This window comes from Dendrobates tinctorius, unplaced genomic scaffold (genome assembly GCF_039654945.1).
Source record: "Dendrobates tinctorius isolate UK_male_01 unplaced genomic scaffold, ASM3965494v1 ptg000006l, whole genome shotgun sequence".
Classification (NCBI taxonomy): Eukaryota; Metazoa; Chordata; class Amphibia; order Anura; family Dendrobatidae; genus Dendrobates; species Dendrobates tinctorius.
The window spans coordinates 7596882-7621396 of record NW_027361674.1 but is presented as its reverse complement, the minus strand read 5'-3'; the positions used below and the strand labels follow the sequence as shown (position 1 = coordinate 7621396).

At 37.4% G+C, this 24515-nt stretch overlaps 1 protein-coding gene across 1 annotated transcript in view; it reads left to right on the top strand.

Moving 5' to 3' along the window:
• AHNAK2 (AHNAK nucleoprotein 2) overlaps positions 1–24515 on the top strand; it is a 111059-nt gene extending 86544 nt beyond the window's left edge. The window contains exon 7 of the mRNA XM_073570506.1: positions 1–24515. This exon is cut by the window's left edge and continues 17782 nt beyond it. Within this exon, the coding sequence (XP_073426607.1) occupies positions 1–20375 (20375 nt within the window). The 3' untranslated portion in view covers positions 20376–24515.

Here is a 24515-nt window from a genome sequence, read left to right as displayed (position 1 = left end):
TAGAATCTGATTCATTAGTATTTCAGACCAAGAGTGTACCTACAGAGAGTCAAATCAAAGAAATATCTCCAGATGCTGAAATAAAGGTATCTGTTCAAAAGGAAGAAATAGTTGTCACCACAGCAGATATAGATGGTGGACAAGTAGACACTTCTTTGAAAACAGAAGAGACCATAGAAACATCACAACCTTTTGAAGATAGCTTGAAGACTGAGGAGAAAGTGAAAATTTCCACCATCAAAGATGATCAAATAAAATTATCAGTCCAACAGGAGGAACTAGTTGCCACCACACAATCTACAGATATTAGCCGGGAGGACAATTCTGTCAAAACAGAAGAGACAGAAGAAACATCACCATCTGTAGCCGAAGAGGAAGTTAAAATTGCCACCACCGAAGATGTTCAAATAAAAGCATCTCTCCAACTGGAGGAAATAGCTGTCACCACCACAGATGTTGGCCAAGTAGACATTTCTGTCAAAACGGAAAAGTCAGTAGAAACATTATTGTCTGAAAAAGACAGCTCTAAGACAGAAGAGGAAGAAAATATTGCCAAAGAACATGATGAAAAGTCCTTACCCACTTTCCAAATTCCATTGTTGAGTGGAACAGATGTTAAAACCGTGATTTCTGCACAAGATCACAGTGAAATCACTACACAAACCAATGTTGTTCTTACACATGTGGAAATCACCAAAACTGCACCATTATACCATGAAATAAGAGACTCTCCAACTCCTGAAGCAGTTCTCGAAGATAGAGATGGAAGAACTCAGGCCAAAGTTGATATATCACTATCAGAGGTTAAAGAACAAAAAGTAGAAGATGAAAATTTACAAGAAGGAACAGATTTAAGTTTCAAGATGCAAGCACAAAGTTTCCAAGTGCCTATCCTCAGATCAGTTGAAGAAACTGTAGATGTAGTTTCTCAAACAATTTCAGCCTCAAAGGAGATTGAAAGCACTGAGTTGCAATTGGAGTCTCTATCGGAAAAACCATCAGAAAAGTTAGAGTCCATGGAAAGAGATGTGTCCCTCATTTTACCAGCAGAAAAAATCAAACTTGAGACTTCAGAAAAGCTGCTTGAAGAAGTAAAAAGTCCAGAAGAAAAACTCCTGCTGCCTGAAGAGCAGCCATCAGTTGAAGTAGATGATGATGATGATGATGATGAAAAAGAACTAAGGCTTGAAATGACAAGTGTCATAAGAGAGGTTACTAAGGTTGATAAACAATTACCTATAAGAGAAGGTGTTCAAGTAAAGTGCAAAAGTAGAAGGCAAAGGAAAAAGATCACAAAAGTGGAGAAAACAAGAAGGACTCTATCAAGTTCAGAAACCGATACAGTCATTTCATCAATAGAATCTGATTCATTAGTCTTTCAGACCAAGAGTGTACCTACAGAGAGTCAAATCAAAGAAATATCTCCAGATGCTGAAATAAAGGTGTCTGTTCAAAAGGAAGAAATAGTTGTCACCACAGCAGATATAGATGGTGGTCAAGTGGACACTTCTTTGAAAACAGAAGAGACCATAGAAACATCACAACCTTTTGAAGATACCTCGAAGACTGAGGAGAAAGTGAAAATTTCCACCATCAAAGATGATCAAATAAAATTATCAGTCCAACAGGAGGAACTAGTTGCCACCACACAACCTACAGATATTAGCCGGGAGGACATTTCTGTCAAAACAGAAGAGACAGAAGAAACATCACCATCTGTAGCTGAAGAGGAAGTGAAAATTGCCACCACCGAAGATGTTCAAATAAAAGCATCTCTCCAACTGGAGGAAATAGCTGTCACCACCACAGATGTTGGCCAAGTAGACATTTCTGTCAAAACGGAAAAGTCAGTAGAAACATTATTGTCTGAAAAAGACAGCTCTAAGACAGAAGAGGAAGAAAATATTGCCAAAGAACATGATGAAAAGTCCTTACCCACTATCCAAATTCCATTGCTGAGTGGAACAGAAGTTAAAACCGAGATTTCTACACAAGATCACAGTGAAATCACTACACAAACCAATGTTGTTCTTACACATGAGGAAATCACCAAAACTGCACCATTATTCCATGAAATAAGAGACTCTCCAAATCCTGAAGCAGTTCTCGAAGATAGAGATGGAAGAACTCAGGCCAAAGTTGATATATCACTATCAGAGGTTAAAGAACAAAAAGTAGAAGATGAAAATTTACAAGAAGGAACAGATGTAAGTTTCAAGATGCAAGCACAAAGTTTCCAAGTGCCTATCCTCAGATTAGTTGAAGAAACTGTAGATGTAGTTTCTCAAACAATTTCAGCCTCAAAGGAGATTGAAAGCACTGAGTTGCAATTGGTGTCTCTATCGGAAAAACCATCAGAAAAGTTAGAGTCCATGGAAAGAGATGTGTCCCTCATTTTACCAGCAGAAAAAATCAAACTTGAGACCTCAGAAAAGCTGCTTGAAGAAGTAAAAAGTCCAGAAGAAAAACTCCTGCTGCCTGAAGAGCAGCCATCAGTTGAAGTAGATGATGATGATGATGATGATGATGATGATGATGAAAAAGAACTAAGGCTTGAAATGACAAGTGTCATAAGAGAGGTTACTAAGGTTGATAAACAATTACCTATAACAGAAGGTGTTCAAGTAAAGTGCAAAAGTAGAAGGCAAAAGAAAAAGATCACAAAAGTGGAGAAAACAAGAAGGACTCTATCAAGTTCAGAAACCGATACAGTCATTTCATCAATAGAATCTGATTCATTAGTCTTTCAGACCAAGAGTGTACCTACAGAGAGTCAAATCAAAGAAATATCTCCAGATGCTGAAATAAAGGTATCTGTTCAAAAGGAAGAAATAGTTGTCACCACAGCAGATATAGATGGTGGTCAAGTAGACACTTCTTTGAAAACAGAAGAGACCATAGAAACATCACAACCTTTTGAAGATAGCTTGAAGACTGAGGAGAAAGTGAAAATTTCCACCATCAAAGATGATCAAATAAAATTATCAGTCCAACAGGAGGAACTAGTTGCCACCACACAATCTACAGATATTAGCCGGGAGGACATTTCTGTCAAAACAGAAGAGACAGAAGAAACATCACCATCTGTAGCCGAAGAGGAAGTGAAAATTGCCACCACCGAAGATGTTCAAATAAAAGCATCTCTCCAACTGGAGGAAATAGCTGTCACCACCACAGATGTTGGCCAAGTAGACATTTCTGTCAAAACGGAAAAGTCAGTAGAAACATTATTGTCTGAAAAAGACAGCTCTAAGACAGAAGAGGAAGAAAATATTGCCAAAGAACATGATGAAAAGTCCTTACCCACTATCCAAATTCCATTGCTGAGTGGAACAGAAGTTAAAACCGAGATTTCTACACAAGATCACAGTGAAATCACTACACAAACCAATGTTGTTCTTACACATGAGGAAATCACCAAAACTGCACCATTATTCCATGAAATAAGAGACTCTCCAAATCCTGAAGCAGTTCTCGAAGATAGAGATGGAAGAACTCAGGCCAAAGTTGATATATCACTATCAGAGGTTAAAGAACAAAAAGTAGAAGATGAAAATTTACAAGGAACAGATTTAAGTTTCAAGATGCAAGCACAAAGTTTCCAAGTGCCTATCCTCAGATCAGTTGAAGAAAATGTAGATGTAGTTTCTCAAACAATTTCAGCCTCAAAGGAGATTGAAAGGGGTGAGTTGCAATTGGAGTCTCTATCTGAAAAACCATCAGAAAAATTAGAGTCCATGCAAAGAGATGTGTCCCTCATTTTACCAGCAGAAAAAATCAAACTTGAGACCTCAGAAGAACTGGTTGAAGAAGTAAAAAGTCCAGAAGAGAAACTCCTGTTGCCTGAAGAGCAGCCATCAGTTGAAGCAGATGATCATGATGATGATGATGATGATGATGATGATGATGATGATGATGATGATGAAAAAGAACTAAGAGTTGAAATGACAAGTGTCATAACAGAGGTTCCTAAGGTTGATAAACAATTACCTATAACAGAAGGTGTTCAAGTAAAGCGCAAAAGTAGAAGGCAAAGGAAAAAAATCACAAAAGTCGATAAAACAAAAAGGACTCTATCAAGTTCAGAAACCGATACAGTAATTTCATCAATAGAATCTGATTCATTAGTCTTTCAGACCAAGAGTGTACCTGCAGAGAGTCAAATCAAAGAAATATCTCCAGATTCTGAAATAAAGGTATATGTTCAAAAGGATGAAATAATTGTCACCACAGCAGATATAGATGGTGGTCAAGTGGACACTTCTTTGAAAACGGAAGAGACCATAGAAACATCACAACCTTTTGAAGATAGCTCGAAGACTAAGGAGAAGGTGAAAATTTCCACCATCGAAGATGATCAAATAAAATTATCTGTCCAACAGGAGGAAATAATTGTCACCACAGCAGATATAGATGGTGGTCAAGTGGACACTTCTTTGAAAACGGAAGAGACCATAGAAACATCACAACCTTTTGAAGATAGCTCGAAGACTAAGGAGAAGGTGAAAATTTCCACCATCGAAGATGATCAAATAAAATTATCTGTCCAACAGGAGGAAATAGTTGCCACTACACAATCTACAGATATTAGCCGGGAGGACATTTCTATGAAGCCAGAAGAGACAGAAGAAATATCGCCATCTGTAGCCGAAGAGGAAGTGAAAGTTGCCACCACCGAAGATGTTCAAATAAAAGCATCTCTCCAACAGGAGGAAATAGCTGTCACCACCACAGATGTTGGCCAAGTAGACATTTCTGTCAAAACGGAAAAGTCAGTAGAAACATTATTGTCTGAAAAAGACAGCTCTAAGATAGGAGAGGAAAACATTGCAGAACATGATGAACATGATGAAAAGTCCTTACCCACTTTCCAAATTCCATTGTTGAGTGGAACAGATGTTAAAACCGTGATTTCTGCACAAGATCACAGTGAAATCACTACACAAACCAATGTTGTTCTTACACATGTGGAAATCACCAATACTGCACCATTATACCATGAAATAAGAGACTCTCCAACTCCTGAAGCAGTTCTCGAAGATAGAGATGGAAGAACACAGGCCAAAGTTGATATATCACTATCAGAGGTTAAAGAACAAAAAGTAGAAGATGGAAATTTACAAGAAGGAACAGATTTAAGTTTCAAGATGCAAGCACAAAGTTTCCAAGTGCCTATCCTCAGATCAGTTGAAGAAAATGTAGATGTAGTTTCTCAAACAATTTCAGCCTCAAAGGAGATTGAAAGCACTGAGTTGCAATTGGAGTCTCTATCGGAAAAACCATCAGAAAAGTTAGAGTCCATGGAAAGAGAAGTGTCCCTCATTTTACCAGCAGAAAAAATCAAACTTGAGACCTCAGAAAAGCTGCTTGAAGAAGTAAAAAGTCCAGAAGAAAAACTCCTGCTGCCTGAAGAGCAGCCATCAGTTGAAGTAGATGATGATGATGATGATGATGATGATGATGATGATGATGAAAAAGAACTAAGGCTTGAAATGAAAAGTGTCATAAGAGAGGTTACTAAGGTTGATAAACAATTACCTATAAGAGAAGGTGTTCAAGTAAAGTGCAAAAGTAGAAGGCAAAGGAAAAAGATCACAAAAGTGGAGAAAACAAGAAGGACTCTATCAAGTTCAGAAACCGATACAGTCATTTCATCAATAGAATCTGATTCATTAGTCTTTCAGACCAAGAGTGTACCTACAGAGAGTCAAATCAAAGAAATATCTCCAGATGCTGAAATAAAGGTATCTGTTCAAAAGGAAGAAATAGTTGTTACCACAGCAGATATAGATGTTGGTCAAGTGGACACTTCTTTGAAAACAGAAGAGACCATAGAAACATCACAACCTTTTGAAGATAGCTCGAAGACTGAGGAGAAAGTGAAAATTTCCACCATCAAAGATGATCAAATAAAATTATCAGTCCAACAGGAGGAATTAGTTGCCACCACACAATCTACAGATATTAGCCAGGAGGACATTTCTGTCAAAACAGAAGAGACAGAAGAAACATCACCATCTGTAGCCGAAGAGGAAGTGAAAATTGCCACCACCGAAGATGTTCAAATAAAAGCATCTCTCCAACTGGAGGAAATAGCTGTCACCACCACAGATGTTGGCCAAGTAGACATTTCTGTCAAAACGGAAAAGTCAGTAGAAACATTATTGTCTGAAAAAGACAGCTCTAAGACAGGAGAGGAAGAAAACATTGCCAAAGAACATGATGAAAAGTCCTTACCCACTTTCCAAATTCCATTGTTGAGTGGAACAGATGTTAAAACCGTGATTTCTGAACAAGATCACAGTGAAATCACTACACAAACCAATGTTGTTCTTACACATGTGGAAATCACCAAAACTGCACCATTATACCATGAAATAAGAGACTCTCCAACTCCTGAAGCAGTTCTCGAAGATAGAGATGGAAGAACACAGGCCAAAGTTGATATATCACTATCACAGGTTAAAGAACAAAAAGTAGAAGATGAAAATTTACAAGAAGGAACAGATTTAAGTTTCAAGATGCAAGCACAAAGTTTCCAAGTGCCTATCCTCAGATCAGTTGAAGAAAATGTAGATGTAGTTTCTCAAACAATTTCAGCCTCAAAGGAGATTGAAAGCACTGAGTTGCAATTGGAGTCTCTATCGGAAAAACCATCAGAAAAGTTAGAGTCCATGGAAAGAGATGTGTCCCTCATTTTACCAGCAGAAAAAATCAAACTTGAGACCTCAGAAAAGCTGCTTGAAGAAGTAATAAGTCCAGAAGAAAAACTCCTGCTGCCTGAAGAGCAGCCATCAGTTGAAGTAGATGATGATGATGATGATGAAAAAGAACTAAGGCTTGAAATGACAAGTGTCATAAGAGAGGTTACTAAGGTTGATAAACAATTACCTATAACAGAAGGTGTTCAAGTAAAGTGCAAAAGTAGAAGGCAAAGTAAAAAGATCACAAAAGTGGAGAAAACAAGAAGGACTCTATCAAGTTCAGAAACCGATACAGTCATTTCATCAATAGAATCTGATTCATTAGTCTTTCAGACCAAGAGTGTACCTACAGAGAGTCAAATCAAAGAAATATCTCCAGATGCTGAAATAAAGGTGTCTGTTCAAAAGGAAGAAATAGTTGTCACCACAGCAGATATAGATGGTGGTCAAGTAGACACTTCTTTGAAAACAGAAGAGACCATAGAAACATCACAACCTTTTGAAGATAGCTTGAAGACTGAGGAGAAAGTGAAAATTTCCACCATCAAAGATGATCAAATAAAATTATCAGTCCAACAAGAGGAACTAGTTGCCACCACACAATCTACAGATATTAGCCGGGAGGACAATTCTGTCAAAACAGAAGAGACAGAAGAAACATCACCATCTGTAGCCGAAGAGGAAGTTAAAATTGCCACCACCGAAGATGTTCAAATAAAAGCATCTCTCCAACTGGAGGAAATAGCTGTCACCACCACAGATGTTGGCCAAGTAGACATTTCTGTCAAAACGGAAAAGTCAGTAGAAACATTATTGTCTGAAAAAGACAGCTCTAAGACAGAAGAGGAAGAAAATATTGCCAAAGAACATGATGAAAAGTCCTTACCCACTTTCCAAATTCCATTGTTGAGTGGAACAGATGTTAAAACCGTGATTTCTGCACAAGATCACAGTGAAATCACTACACAAACCAATGTTGTTCTTACACATGTGGAAATCACCAAAACTGCACCATTATACCATGAAATAAGAGACTCTCCAACTCCTGAAGCAGTTCTCGAAGATAGAGATGGAAGAACTCAGGCCAAAGTTGATATATCACTATCAGAGGTTAAAGAACAAAAAGTAGAAGATGAAAATTTACAAGAAGGAACAGATTTAAGTTTCAAGATGCAAGCACAAAGTTTCCAAGTGCCTATCCTCAGATCAGTTGAAGAAACTGTAGATGTAGTTTCTCAAACAATTTCAGCCTCAAAGGAGATTGAAAGCACTGAGTTGCAATTGGAGTCTCTATCGGAAAAACCATCAGAAAAGTTAGAGTCCATGGAAAGAGATGTGTCCCTCATTTTACCAGCAGAAAAAATCAAACTTGAGACTTCAGAAAAGCTGCTTGAAGAAGTAAAAAGTCCAGAAGAAAAACTCCTGCTGCCTGAAGAGCAGCCATCAGTTGAAGTAGATGATGATGATGATGATGATGATGATGATGATGATGATGAAAAAGAACTAAGGCTTGAAATGACAAATGTCATAAGAGAGGTTACTAAGGTTGATAAACAATTACCTATAACAGAAGGTGTTCAAGTAAAGTGCAAAAGTAGAAGGCAAAGGAAAAAGATCACAAAAGTGGAGAAAACAATAAGGACTCTATCAAGTTCAGAAACCGATACAGTCATTTCATCAATAGAATCCGATTCATTAGTCTTTCAGACCAAGAGTGTACCTACAGAGAGTCAAATCAAAGAAATATCTCCAGATGCTGAAATAAAGGTGTCTGTTCAAAAGGAAGAAATAGTTGTCACCACAGCAGATATAGATGGTGGTCAAGTGGACACTTCTTTGAAAACAGAAGAGACCATAGAAACATCACAACCTTTTGAAGATACCTCGAAGACTGAGGAGAAAGTGAAAATTTCCACCATCAAAGATGATCAAATAAAATTATCAGTCCAACAGGAGGAACTAGTTGCTACCACACAACCTACAGATATTAGCCGGGAGGACATTTCTGTCAAAACAGAAGAGACAGAAGAAACATCACCATCTGTAGCCGAAGAGGAAGTGAAAATTGCCACCACCGAAGATGTTCAAATAAAAGCATCTCTCCAACTGGAGGAAATAGCTGTCACCACCACAGATGTTGGCCAAGTAGACATTTCTGTCAAAACGGAAAAGTCAGTAGAAACATTATTGCCTGAAAAAGACAGCTCTAAGACAGAAGAGGAAGAAAATATTGCCAAAGAACATGATGAAAAGTCCTTACCCACTATCCCAATTCCATTGCTGAGTGGAACAGAAGTTAAAACCGAGATTTCTACACAAGATCACAGTGAAATCACTACACAAACCAATGTTGTTCTTACACATGAGGAAATCACCAAAACTGCACCATTATTCCATGAAATAAGAGACTCTCCAAATCCTGAAGCAGTTCTCGAAGATAGAGATGGAAGAACTCAGGCCAAAGTTGATATATCACTATCAGAGGTTAAAGAACAAAAAGTAGAAGATGAAAATTTACAAGGAGGAACAGATGTAAGTTTCAAGATGCAAGCACAAAGTTTCCAAGTGCCTATCCTCAGATCAGTTGAAGAAACTGTAGATGTAGTTTCTCAAACAATTTCAGCCTCAAAGGAGATTGAAAGCACTGAGTTGCAATTGGAGTCTCTATCTGAAAAACCATCAGAAAAATTAGAGTCCATGCAAAGAGATGTGTCCCTTATTTTACCAGCAGAAAAAATCAAACTTGAGACCTCAGAAAAGCTGCTTGAAGAAGTAAAAAGTCCAGAAGAAAAACTCCTGCTGCCTGAAGAGCAGCCATCAGTTGAAGCAGATGATCATGATGATGATGATAATGATGATGATGATGATGATGATGATGAAAAAGAACTAAGGCTTGAAATGACAAGTTTCATAAGAGAGGTTACTAAGGTTGATAAACAATTACCTATAAGAGAAGGTGTTCAAGTAAAGTGCAAAAGTAGAAGGCAAAGGAAAAAGATCACAAAAGTGGAGAAAACAAGAAGGACTCTATCAAGTTCAGAAACCGATACAGTCATTTCATCAATAGAATCTGATTCATTAGTCTTTCAGACCAAGAGTGTACCTACAGAGAGTCAAATCAAAGAAATATCTCCAGATGCTGAAATAAAGGTATCTGTTCAAAAGGAAGAAATAGTTGTCACCACAGCAGATATAGATGTTGGTCAAGTGGACACTTCTTTGAAAACAGAAGAGACCATAGAAACATCACAACCTTTTGAAGATAGCTCGAAGACTGAGGAGAAAGTGAAAATTTCCACCATCAAAGATGATCAAATAAAATTATCAGTCCAACAGGAGGAATTAGTTGCCACCACACAATCTACAGATATTAGCCGGGAGGACATTTCTGTCAAAACAGAAGAGACAGAAGAAACATCACCATCTGTAGCCGAAGAGGAAGTGAAAATTGCCACCACCGAAGATGTTCAAATAAAAGCATCTCTCCAACTGGAGGAAATAGCTGTCACCACCACAGATGTTGGCCAAGTAGACATTTCTGTCAAAACGGAAAAGTCAGTAGAAACATTATTGTCTGAAAAAGACAGCTCTAAGACAGAAGAGGAAGAAAATATTGCCAAAGAACATGATGAAAAGTCCTTACCCACTATCCAAATTCCATTGCTGAGTGGAACAGAAGTTAAAACCGAGATTTCTACACAAGATCACAGTGAAATCACTACACAAACCAATGTTGTTCTTACACATGAGGAAATCACCAAAACTGCACCATTATTCCATGAAATAAGAGACTCTCCAAATCCTGAAGCAGTTCTCGAAGATAGAGATGGAAGAACTCAGGCCAAAGTTGATATATCACTATCAGAGGTTAAAGAACAAAAAGTAGAAGATGAAAATTTACAAGAAGGAACAGATTTAAGTTTCAAGATGCAAGCACAAAGTTTCCAAGTGCCTATCCTCAGATCAGTTGAAGAAACTGTAGATGTAGTTTCTCAAACAATTTCAGCCTCAAAGGAGATTGAAAGGGGTGAGTTGCAATTGGAGTCTCTATCTGAAAAACCATCAGAAAAATTAGAGTCCATGCAAAGAGATGTGTCCCTCATTTTACCAGCAGAAAAAATCAAACTTGAGACCTCAGAAGAACTGGTTGAAGAAGTAAAAAGTCCAGAAGAGAAACTCCTGTTGCCTGAAGAGCAGCCATCAGTTGAAGCAGATGATCATGATGATGATGATGATGATGATGATGATGATGATGAAAAAGAACTAAGAGTTGAAATGACAAGTGTCATAACAGAGGTTCCTAAGGTTGATAAACAATTACCTATAACAGAAGGTGTTCAAGTAAAGCGCAAAAGTAGAAGGCAAAGGAAAAAAATCACAAAAGTCGATAAAACAAAAAGGACTCTATCAAGTTCAGAAACCGATACAGTAATTTCATCAATAGAATCTGATTCATTAGTCTTTCAGACCAAGAGTGTACCTGCAGAGAGTCAAATCAAAGAAATATCTCCAGATGCTGAAATAAAGGTATATGTTCAAAAGGATGAAATAATTGTCACCACAGCAGATATAGATGGTGGTCAAGTGGACACTTCTTTGAAACCGGAAGAGACCATAGAAACATCACAACCTTTTGAAGATAGCTCGAAGACTAAGGAGAAGGTGAAAATTTCCACCATCGAAGATGATCAAATAAAATTATCTGTCCAACAGGAGGAAATAGTTGCCACCACACAATCTACAGATATTAGCCGGGAGGACATTTCTATGAAGCCAGAAGAGACAGAAGAAATATCGCCATCTGTAGCCAAAGAGGAAGTGAAAATTGCCACCACCGAAGATGTTCAAATAAAAGCATCTCTCCAACAGGAGGAAATAGCTGTCACCACCACAGATGTTGGCCAAGTAGACATTTCTGTCAAAATGGAAAAGTCAGTAGAAACATTATTGTCTGAAAAAGACAGCTCTAAGACAGGAGAGGAAGAAAACATTGCCAAAGAACATGATGAAAAGTCCTTACCCACTTTCCAAATTCCATTGTTGAGTGGAACAGATGTTAAAACCGTGATTTCTGCACAAGATCACAGTGAAATCACTACACAAACCAATGTTGTTCTTACACATGTGGAAATCACCAAAACTGCACCATTATACCATGAAATAAGAGACTCTCCAACTCCTGAAGCAGTTCTCGAAGATAGAGATGGAAGAACACAGGCCAAAGTTGATATATCACTATCACAGGTTAAAGAACAAAAAGTAGAAGATGAAAATTTACAAGAAGGAACAGATTTAAGTTTCAAGATGCAAGCACAAAGTTTCCAAGTGCCTATCCTCAGATCAGTTGAAGAAAATGTAGATGTAGTTTCTCAAACAATTTCAGCCTCAAAGGAGATTGAAAGCACTGAGTTGCAATTGGAGTCTCTATCGGAAAAACCATCAGAAAAGTTAGAGTCCATGGAAAGAGAAGTGTCCCTCATTTTACCAGCAGAAAAAATCAAACTTGAGACCTCAGAAAAGCTGCTTGAAGAAGTAAAAAGTCCAGAAGAAAAACTCCTGTTGCCTGAAGAGCAGCCATCAGTTGAAGTAGATGATGATGATGATGATGATGATGATGATGAAAAAGAACTAAGGCTTGAAATGACAAGTGTCATAAGAGAGGTTACTAAGGTTGATAAAAAATTACCTATAACAGAAGGTGTTCAAGTAAAGTGCAAAAGTAGAAGGCAAAGGAAAAAGATCACAAAAGTGGAGAAAACAAGAAGGACTCTATCAAGTTCAGAAACCGATACAGTCATTTCATCAATAGAATCTGATTCATTAGTCTTTCAGACCAAGAGTGTACCTACAGAGAGTCAAATCAAAGAAATATCTCCAGATGCTGAAATAAAGGTATCTGTTCAAAAGGAAGAAATAGTTGTCACCACAGCAGATATAGATGGTGGTCAAGTAGACACTTCTTTGAAAACAGAAGAGACCATAGAAACATCACAACCTTTTGAAGATAGCTCGAAGACTGAGGAGAAAGTGAAAATTTCCACCATCAAAGATGATCAAATAAAATTATCAGTCCAACAGGAGGAACTAGTTGCCACCACACAATCTACAGATATTAGCTGGGAGGACATTTCTGTCAAAACAGAAGAGACAGAAGAAACATCACCATCTGTAGCCGAAGAGGAAGTGAAAATTGCCACCACCGAAGATGTTCAAATAAAAGCATCTCACCAACAGGAGGAAATAGCTGTCACTACCACAGATGTTGGCCAAGTAGACTTTTCTGTCAAAACGGAAAAGTCAGTAGAAACATTGTCTGAAAAAGACAGCTCTAAGACAGAAGAGGAAGAAAACATTGCCAAAGAACATGATGAAAAGTCCTTACCCACTTTCCAAATTCCATTGGTGAGTGGAACAGAAGTTAAAACCAAGATTTCTATACAAGATCACAGTGAAATCACTGCACAAACCAATGTTGTTCTTACACATGTGGAAATCACCAAAACTGCACCATTATACCATGAAATAAGAGACTCTCCAACTCCTGAAGCAGTTCTCGAAGATAGAGATGGAAGAACACAGGCCAAAGTTGATATATCACTATCAGAGGTTAAAGAACAAAAAGTTGAAGATGAAAATTTACAAGAAGGAACAGATGTAAGTTTCAAGATGCAAGCACAAAGTTTCCAAGTGCCTATCCTCAGATCAGTTGAAGAAACTGTAGATGTAGTTTCTCAAACAATTTCAGCCTCAAAGGAGATTAAATGGGGTGAGTTGCAATTGGAGGCTCTATCGGAAAAACCATCAGAAAAGTCAGAGTCCATGCAAAGAGATGTGTCCCTCATTTTACCAGCAGAAAAAATCAAACTTGAGACCTCAGAAGAGCTGGTTGAAGAAGTGAAAAGTCCAGAAGAGAAACGCCTGCTGCCTGAAGAGCAGCCATCGGTTGAAGTAGATGATGATGATGATGATGGTGATGATGATGATGATGATGATGAAAAAGAACTAAGGGTTGAAATGACAAGTGTCATAACAGAGGTTCCTAAGGTTGATAAACAATTACCTATAACAGAAGGTGTTCAAGTAAAGCGCAAAAGTAGAAGGCAAAGGAAAAAGATCACAAAAGTCGATAATACAAAAAGGACTCTATCAAGTTCAGAAACCGATACAGTAATTTCATCAATAGAATCTGATTCATTAGTCTTTCAGACCAAGAGTGTACCTGCAGAGAGTCAAATCAGAGAAATATCTCCAGATTCTGAAATAAAGTTATATGTTCAAAAGGAAGAAATAGTTGTCACCACTGCAGATATAGATGGTGGTCAAGTGGTCACTTCTTTGAAAACAGAAGAGACCATAGAAACATCACAACCTTTTGAAGATAGCTCGAATCCTGAGGAGATAGTGAAAATTTCCACCATCGAAGATGATCAAATAAAATTATCTGTCCAACAGGAGGAAATAGTTGCCACCACACAATCTACAGATGTTAGCCAGGAGGACATTTCTGTCAAGACAGAAGAAATACCGCCATCTGTAGCCGAAGAGGAAGTGAAAATTGCCACCACCGAAGATGTTCAAATAAAAGCATCTCTCCAACAGGAGGAAATAGCTGTCACCACCACAGATGTTGGCCAAGTTGACATTTCTGTCAAAATAGAAAATTCAGTAGAAACATTATTGTCTGAAAAAGACAGCTCTAAAGATACTCAAACCACTAAAGCAGTTCTTGAAGATAGTGAAAGAGAAACACAGACCAAAGCTGATATTTCACCATCAGAGGTTGAAGTACCAAAAGCAGATGCAAAGACAGAGTCATCAGGATGGAGACCGTCGTGGTTCAAGCTCCCCAAGTTCTCACTATTTGGCTCATCTGAAGATAAGTCGAGTATTGATTCTGTTATAACATCCCAAGAAGTAGACACTGTCACAAAAATTGATCAAGTACTCACTGACGTTTTAAACTCCAAAACTGACAAAGTTGATTTTACTGAGCATACAGTAAGAGAAAAGAGAGAATTAGATACAGCAGAGGTTCTGCTAAAAAGTTTGACAGTCAAAGATGAAGAAGAATCTTTGCTAGAAGAAGCAGATTTAAGTTTCAAGATTAAACTACAAGATTTTCAAATCCCTATCCTCAGATCAGTTGAAGAGACAGTAGATGTTTCTCAATCAATTTCAGTCTCAAAGGAGATAGAAAGGAGAGAATTGCAATTGGAGTCTCTGTCAGAAAAGCCATCAGAAAACCTAACATCTGAGCAAATAGATGAGACCCTCATTTTACCAAAACATTCGGTGAGCTCTATAACAGTTAAAGCCAAACTGAAAACTGAAGCAGAGCTGGTGGAAGTAAAAGGTCCAGATGAGGAAGTCATTTTGCCTGAAGAGCAGCCATTAGATGAAGTGGATGACTATGAAAATAATCTAAAGGTTGAATTGACAAATGTCATAACAGAGATTGCAAAGGTTGATAAACAATTACCTATGGAAGAAAGTAATCAAGTAAACAGCAAAACTGAAAAGCAAAGGAAAGATATAACAATAGTGGAAAAAACAACTAGAAGGCTAACAAATTCTGAAACTGATACAGTAATTGCATCAATAGAATCTGATTCATCATTCACTAAAAGCAAGAGTGGAAGTATTGAGAATGAAATCAAAGAAACATTTCCAGATGGTGAAATAAATTTATCAGTCCATCAAGAAGAAATAGCTGTCACCACTCAAGATACAGATATTGATGTAGTGGACATTTCTGTGAAAATAGAAGAGGCAGCAGAAATATTGCTGTCTGTAGAAGACACCATTAAGACAGAAGAAAAAGTGAAAATTACTGCCGAAGATGATGGTGAAAAATCCTTACTCACTTTCCAAATTGCACTATTGAGTGGAACAGAAGTTAAAACTGAGACTTCTACACAAGAAAGCAGTGAACCCATTTCACAAACCAATGTTGCTCTTACATATACGGAAGTCATGTCTAAACATGCAGTATTAAATCATGAAATAAAAGAGTCACAATCCACTGAAGCAGTTCTCGAAGACCGTGTAAGAGGTATACAGACCAAAGTTGATATTTCACTGCCAGAGGATGAAGAGCAGAAACAAGTAGACACAGTAACAAAAGTAGGCACTATCACAAAACCTGAGTCGGTGACCACTGAAATTATAACCAGCAAAACTGACCAAGTTGATTTGACTGCGTATACCATAAGATCAAAGCCAGATTTCGATACAACAGAGGTTATGCTACAATGTGTGCCATTCGAAGATGAAGAAAGTTTGCAAGAAGAAGCAGATTTAAATTTCAAAATGCAAGTAGAAAATGTAAAAGTCCCTATCCTCAGATCAGTTGAAGAGACAGCAGATGTTTCTCAAAAAATTTCTGTCACAAAGGACATTGAAAGGAGTGAGTTGCAATTAGAGTCTATATCGGAAAAGCCATCAGAAAATTCAGATTCTGTGGATGTCACTCTTATATTTTCAACACTTTCTGCGAGCTCGCAAACAGAAAAAGCCAAACTTGATGCTGCAGAAGAGTTTGTGGAAGTAAAAAGTCCAGATGAGGAATTATTTATTTCTGAGGTGCAGCCATCAGTTGAGGAAGATGACTTTATTCAAGAACTAGATGTTGATACTTCAAAAGTAATAGCTGAGGTCACGAAGTTTGATAAAATATCCTCTTCCAAAGAAAGTGTTAAAGGAAAAGGCAAAGTCAGAAAGCAAAGGAAAAAGATCACAAAGATAGAAAAAACCATTAGGACTATAACAATTTCTGACTTAAATACAATAATTCCTTTAAAAGATTCTGATTCATCAGTCTCTCAAACAAAAAGTGTAGCTTTAGAGAGTCAAATCAAAGAAATGTCACCAGATGATGAAATAAAGGTATCTGTCCATCAAGATGATATAGAAGTCAACAAATCAGGTACAGATACTTGCCAGTTAGACATTTGTGTCAGAGAAGAAGAGACAGTAGAAAAATCACTGTCTATAGAAGACAGTTCCAAGACTGAAGTAAAAATTGTTGCTGCACAGAACTTAGAAAAGTCTGTATCTACTTTCAAAATTCCACTGTTGAGTGGAACAGAAGCTAAATCAGAGACTTCTGGAAATGAACTCAGTGAAACCACAATGCAAACCAATGTTGACCTTAAACACGAGGAAATTAGTACCCAAGGTGCAACAGTACACCATGGAATAAAAGAATCTGAAACCATTGAAGAAGTTGTTTTACAAACTTCCATCACAAAGGAGTTTGAAAGGAGTGAGTTTCAGTTGGAGTCTCTATCTGAAAAGCCATCAGAAAAGTCAGATTCTGCACTCTTGGATGTGACCCTTACATTACCAACACACTCTGAGAGCTCTATAATAGAAGAAACCAAACTTGATACTGTAGATGAGCTTGTGGAAAAAGGAAAACTAAACACCCAGACTATATTATTAGATGATGAAAGAAAGGAGTTTGAAACTCCTTCTACAGGTGTTAAAGTCAATGATAGCAGATCTCATACTACTTTTGAAATTTCCTTGGAGCTTGAAGAGAAAATAATTGATACAGAAGTAGATTCAGTAGGAATCACAAATAAAAAATTTAAAGTATTTGAAGAGAATGAGGATAAAAAAGCTATTTCCTTTGAAGTGATTCCTAGCAAAAGAATAATTTTCTCTGCAGACAGTAAATCTTCTCAATCAGATGTTGTGTCTTCAGACAGACCACACAGAGTCTTCGTATCTCAGGAATCAATCCATGGAGTTGGTGTAACTGTTCATCAGGAAAGTATTTCTATTGCTGACGAGGAAGTACCGCCAATTGACATGTGGTTAATGGACAAATCTGCAGATGTGTCTAAGGATGTTTTGAATAAAACATTACAAAAAGATTTGCTGCCTGAAAAAGATGAGTCAGAAGAAGACACAAAACTTTCAATCAAAATTTCTGAAAAATATGTCCATGAGACATCTGCAGAAGAATCAGAATCAGCACAAGTTACAATTCAGGATCCCAATATTTCTGTTCAGTCTCCTACATCACCAAGATCTGGAATAGTTTTCCCTAAGTTTTCAACGCGAAAACTCAGTATTTCTGTTATTGAAGAAAGCATTAATATTGGAGCTGATGAGAATATAAGATCTAATGTTGATAACTCACCTGTAGACGAAAATGCTTCAGTAGAAGTTGCAGCAGAGCAAGAGTTGAAGACTAATAAAGAAAGTACTGAATCTCAAGGATGGAAATTTCAAATTCCATTGCTAAAAGGTCTATTAAAAAGTAAATCTGAGAAAAAATCCAGCACTACTGCAGATTTTAAGGAAATCATTCCAGCTAATGATGACAATATGTTGAAAATATCTAAAGAAGACATTTTAGCTAACCCGGAGAGAGAAACAACATTAGTGACTGAAGAAAAACCTAGGAGTCCATTTAAGTTACCATCTTTTAAACTTCCTTCTATCAGTTTGACTGCAAAAAAAGAAAAAAGCATTGATTATAGTGTTAAGGAATCATCAACTACAGGAAGTGAAATGGAAGCTAATAAAATGTCTTCCCAAGGTGAGATGTCTATTGACATAAAAAGAGACGGTGATGTTCGTAAATTGAAACCTGATATTATTAGCAGGGACACTGAAATTGAAGTTGAAAAGGAAAAGTCAGGGTTATTCAGCATAAAAGATCAGTCAAACATTACATTTCCTAAATTGGAACTTTCTAAGCCTTCAATGAAAAGTTTACCAGATAATAGTAACCTCACAGTTGACTCTTCTAACATTCATGCATCTCAATCTAATGAAAAGAAGACTTTAGAAATTATTACGGGACATAGAACTACTGAGATGCTTTCAGATGATACTACAGTTGACATTCAGGAAAAAGATATTTGTGATGGAATAGAAATGTCAACTCAGGAAACTTCTATTGAAGAAGAAATCAAGATTGAATATCCTTATTTTAAAGCACCTGTGATTTCTGCTATTACTCCACAAGAAGTCAGCACCGATGCTGAAGCCACAGAACAGGACATACATCAAACGGTAGAGACAACCGAAGATGATTATGAACAGGTTACTATGAAAAGTTCTAAAATAACGCTCCTTAAAACAAAAAATGTGAACATAAGTGAAAATTTGGAGCGAACAGGACATGGTACAGTTGTTTCTGAAATAAAACTTGATTTCCCTATTTCTCCTACACTAAAGAGCCCTGAGTCAAAAAGCAAACTGTCAAGAAAAGGTTTTAAAATATCCCTCCCAAAAGTTAAGATGCCAGTTTTGACGCTGTCTTCCTCCAAAGATGAAAAACAGAATTTTGATATTACTGCCATTCATGATTGGTCTGGCTTCACTCTTCCTGAGTATGATCTATCTGATGAAACAGACTTGGGAGCTGTGGTTATTAGCTGTGTTGCTAATAAGTCAGTTCAGGACATAGCCGAAGCTGTGGACCAAACAGACTCATTAAGTGACCAAATTATTGATGTCACTAAACAATCTGTTTCAACATTATCATCTGAAAATACTGGAATTATTGGCAATGTACACAACCAGGCCACTGAAATGAAGGAAAGCATCAGTACAATAACCAGTTTAGAATCACATGTAGAAAACATTTTGATAACATCTAATCTTGAAAGTCAGAACAAAATAATCACAGAAATTCAAGAGACTGATACGACTCTTAAGGAACATGGAAATAAAGGCATAGAGGATACACAAACAGTCAAATTGTCCCATGTTAGCTATATCAAATGCAGTTTTCCATCACCAGGTGCAACAATCGAGACACCAATCCAAGGTGATAAGGAATTATATTCAGACAGTAGTTCGGTAGAGATTTCAAGTGAATATGATAATGTGTCACCAGAAATAATCAAGACAGTTGAAAAGGCAACATTTTCTTCTGGAATTGTGAAAGAATATGAGATATCATCATCTGAAATACAAACTCCAGCCTATGGTTTTGCACTTCTCAAGACCAAGTTACCAGAGGTAAGCACTACCATTAGCACTCAAAGTTCAACAAGTCAGAAAGGAGAAGAAAAAGTTGACCAACCATCCATTTCTGAGGAACAGTCCGAGTCCATACAAACCAGGTTAGATGAAACCATTAATGAACCCCATAAGAGTGAACATGTTATGGTTTCTAAAGTCCATGTATCACAGGTTAAAACATTTACATTAAAGTCGCCCAGCCATTCAACAGTTATTAATTTCCCTCTACATCTAAAAGATTCAGAAGTTGCTAAAACTACAAAAGAAGATCCAAATTCGATAAAGGAACCACAAAGTTCACAAGAAAAAGAAGTAAATCAGAAATCACCGAACAGGCTCAATTTCCATATTCCAAACATTGGATTTGCATCTTCAGGACATCAGACTGAAAGTGATAGAGTTAACCAGGGAGAGGAAAAACAGAAGGATGGCAAGTCAGAAAAAGTCTCAACAGCTAAAGAGAAAGGTTCTTGGTTTAAATTTCCCAAAATTGGTTTCTCTACTGAAAGGCAAAAATCTGTTGCGAAAGAAAAGACAGAGAAATCAGAACTTGTAACAGTTACGGTAAAAACAGAAAATAAAGACTCAGAAGAAACCTCAGCAGAAAAGGCACAGGCACCTTTGGCAGAACCTGAGATCTTCTATATAGATGATAAACACCCCAGAGAAAGTTCTGCCAAGTGATCTAAGAAACTGTGAGACAAATGTTGTCATCTTTGCTTAATTCTTCTTTTATTGTTTGAATGAGTGTGATGTAAAACAGACATATGGAGGGTTTACGTAGATCACAATACAATACAAAAAATAATATAAACAATCTTGCTGACAAAATAAAAAAAAATCATACTTAATAAAAAAAGTTAACCTACGTGACTGGCTGTTAAAGCCAATAATAATAATAATAATAATAATCAGCTGTAACTTCTTAAGGAACTTAGCAGCAAGTGTTGAATTCCACTACAAATTCCACATTTCCACAATCTTCTGGCACATAGTTGGGTCTTAAGTATTCTCTAATAGTAAATACGGAAATAGATTACTGAAAAGGACAATCTGGATGTCCGTATTGCGAGCCGTAAATGAATCAGTGCATGATAAGCAAATAAAAAAGGTTGCCTCAGATTTCATTTAGATAATATGTTTATATAAACTTTAAAAAAAAATCCCGTGTTTTGGTTGTACAAATGAACTACAGAAAAATGGGACGGATGCAAATTTTTGAGCTTAACTTGAAATTTTTTGCATATATAACTATGTATACAGAGAGAGAAAGAACAAAAGGAAGAAAACAAGAAAAATTTGCATTCTCAATAACCCCCTCCAGAGTTTTATAACTAACACCTGCAAAAAAAACCTGGTGCATTTACCGTATTACTTGCAGACTCCTAATAATTGGAGACATAATCTTATGATTTTGGCCTTTCCTTGTCACCTCTGTCTGAGATTTTAAGCTTCATTACATGCGTGCTCTTCACATACAGAGTACTTTGCGAAGGAGAGAACCCTCCTGTATTCCTCCATCACTCTTTGCACTATCCTGCTGTGGCACTATGAGGGTTTGGACTGTATGTATGATGGTATGTGTGGCACGATATGGTCTACGCATTTATTTTTACAACTTGTGGTGGATTCGATGATGATGGGTTCATTGTTCCTACTCGGGATGATTGATCCTATCACAATTCCTCCCACAATTGTTAAGTAAAGGTCTTCTGGCCATTTTGGACATTCTCGTGCTGTGTGTGTTGTGTTTGGATGCTTCCCTCTACTTATGCCACCTGCAGACCTGCTTTGGTCAGTAGTGACTTATCTCTATCTCAGGAGGTTTTCAGACACCGGCACACTACTCTGTATTGCAAGATGACGCGTCCAATGTGTTTCTCCATTGGTTTTTACCTCTTTTTTTGTCTTTTTCCATTTCCTGCATATTTTATTTGCGGATTTTTCTCTTCTATTCAGTTGTTTGAATGAATACAGTTGTTTCCTCCCATTTCCATGTGTGGATGGTACTCGGTTGAGGTAAATCTTTACATTTTAGCAATGTAAGGGAGGAAAATGAAGCAGAATTGTCCAAAATCAATGCAAGTCACACAAGGCATTTTTCCACAAAAAAACTTTTAGGATTGTTCATAAGGGCCAGCATCGCCACTAATTCCCTGCTCCTTGTGATGAACCAAATATGACTTTGGAGTCCTATCCTAGCCTTTCCCCTATTGTCTATATACAAATCACATCTTAGAATTCAGATGGAGCGTGCCTTCTTTACTTTTGAGATGTCAAAGGCACGCTAGAACGGTCTTTAGATGTGCACTAGATATTTGCCCATCTTCTCTCTCTCTGTATATATACACATATAAATTACTGTGAGAATTTAAGAAAAAAAGTAAAAAATGAAAAATAAAAAAATTCAAAACCAAGACTTACGGTATATACGTAAAAATATCCAGTGTGTCAACCCAAAGCTTTCTTTTGACAATAATTACAACAATGACATCTACAGACTAAAAGGTTTACTGCAACATGTTGTATAAACAGTAGAAAAAACACTAAATAAACATAATAAAAATTGATAATGCAATGAACAGTTAACATTATTTTGAAGAGAAAGCTGTAAAAACTTTCAATGTGCAATGTTTCAATTTACTTGGGTATGGAAACCTGAATATCTTCAATTATTTCTTTATGCAGGGCAAGTAGAACAGCATAACATGTAGAACACAAAGATGAAGGGAATGTCCACTTTAAAAAAAAAAAAAACCTGGAGTAGACTTTTATATATCTTACTAATATACTTGTATTAGAAAAAGCTTTACTGAAGTGATGATAATCACACTAATGATGTGCAGTTTTGCTCTACAGTGTCACGCAGTAAATATCCCGGGATCAGCAAGAAAAAAAATTGGGCATATCAGTGGCGCTTTTGGTAATACAAGTGCCTTAGTAAGTAATATATAAGTACACCTGACACACACTTAAACGTGTGCAACTAGATGTAAACTTTCCATTCAATGTGAATATAAATCTACCTCTCAAGTTATGGCGGAATGTAAAATTTCACCAAATTATACCAAAAATATTTAGCAAAGAAATGGTGACAATTGACAGTACTTGGGGTGCATTTCTTCCAGACTTCCATTTACGTTAGGAACTGCTGAGACATAGTATGACCATCTTGTTCTGGGGTTCATTTCAGCACGATCAGATGTTAGTCTATGAGTGCCATCACGCATTCCCATTTCAATGACATGGGTGGAATTCAGCACCGCTGGACTTTTTTGGTCACTCGCTATTGTTTTCCCTTTATATTAGCCTTAAAAGTTTTTCCAGCATAAGTATTGATGGTTTATTGAATAGATATGATATCAGTGTCTGGTTGGCGGGATTCTGACAGCTAAAGTGAAGAAGCAGTGTCTCTTGGTAAAGCGAGATTCACACACCGTGGTCCATATCGTGGCCGCGGGTCTCGGGACCCCAACTTGACAGGATCATATATGCCTGTTAGGCTGTTGAGTTTGAGTCGGGAGACCAGCAGCCATATCAGTGTATCACGGAGGGCGACACACAGATGTGTGAATGTAGTAGCTTTAAAGGGGTTGTCAGGTCAAAACTGATACGTCTACAGTCACTCTGTGTGACTGCAGACTTATGAATTCCCCAGCACATGCACTGTAGGAATTCACCGGTTTCAGACCCAGGAACGGAGGGCATGTATTTTTACATACATACATGTAAGTTTTACATACCCCCAGCTAGTGGGCATGGCCTTACTCTCCATACACTTGTATGGAGTGAGGCTGCGCCCTCTAGTCAGACACGCCCCCTGGACAGCCGTGTCACTGGTCGGGCGCGACCTCAGCTCTATACAAGTGTATGGAGTGAGGCCACGCCCACTGACAGGGTGTATGCATACCTCATACATCTCCTCTTTTACTGTGCCTGAAACTGGTGAACCACTGCAGGGCTCAGTGCATGCACTGGGGGGATTCATATTTCTATTGTCACACAGGGTAACTGCAGGCTTATCAGTTTTGACTGGACAACCCCTTTATGCATAGGTGGCTCTTCTGCATTATTCCCAAATAGCAGCATATATATATAGCAGTACCCATTTATGCGATTTCCAACAATTCACTGGGTTAGGAGTGGTGACACAGTCCAGTTTTTCTTTATATGCAGACCAGATTCTCTATATAATCAGACATTGATGCCATATCTAATTAGCATGTGATAAATGCTGCCATATGATCAGGAATATGCCATCACTTTATAATCGGTGGGACCCTATGCAATCTAGAGAATTAGTTGCTCCTTTTCTAAGTTTTTGCAGGCTGTTCTCCTTGCCCTTCAGCTGTGCAGAGAACTAGTAGCTCATCCCTGTTCCTTGCACAGTGGGTGGCAACCACAATGGAAGTCCTGGCCATAAGTAATATGACTTTTGGTTACCTGTCAATGGAATTATGTCTTCCAAAAGAGTGTTGTATATGGCAATAAGGACAGCATACCGATGGCTCATTAAAGACAAGTCTCTACTATAACATGACAAGCTACCATGTGCTGCCGCTTGCCTATAAAATGTGTATGGTGAATGTCTTATGTTTGCCCTGTAAAATTCCAATTCTGTTCCTTCATATAACCAAAGATATTATAATCCTATCAAATGGGTTATGCCTATGCTGTGACCTGTTATCTGAGCTTATCAAACAAAATATTCTGTATATACGAGCTTTAGGGAAGGTGTCAATGTTCTTGTTTCAATATTCTGTATGTCTACAACATGAAATATTCTATCACTATATGAAAATAAAAGCATATGTTTTTATAATA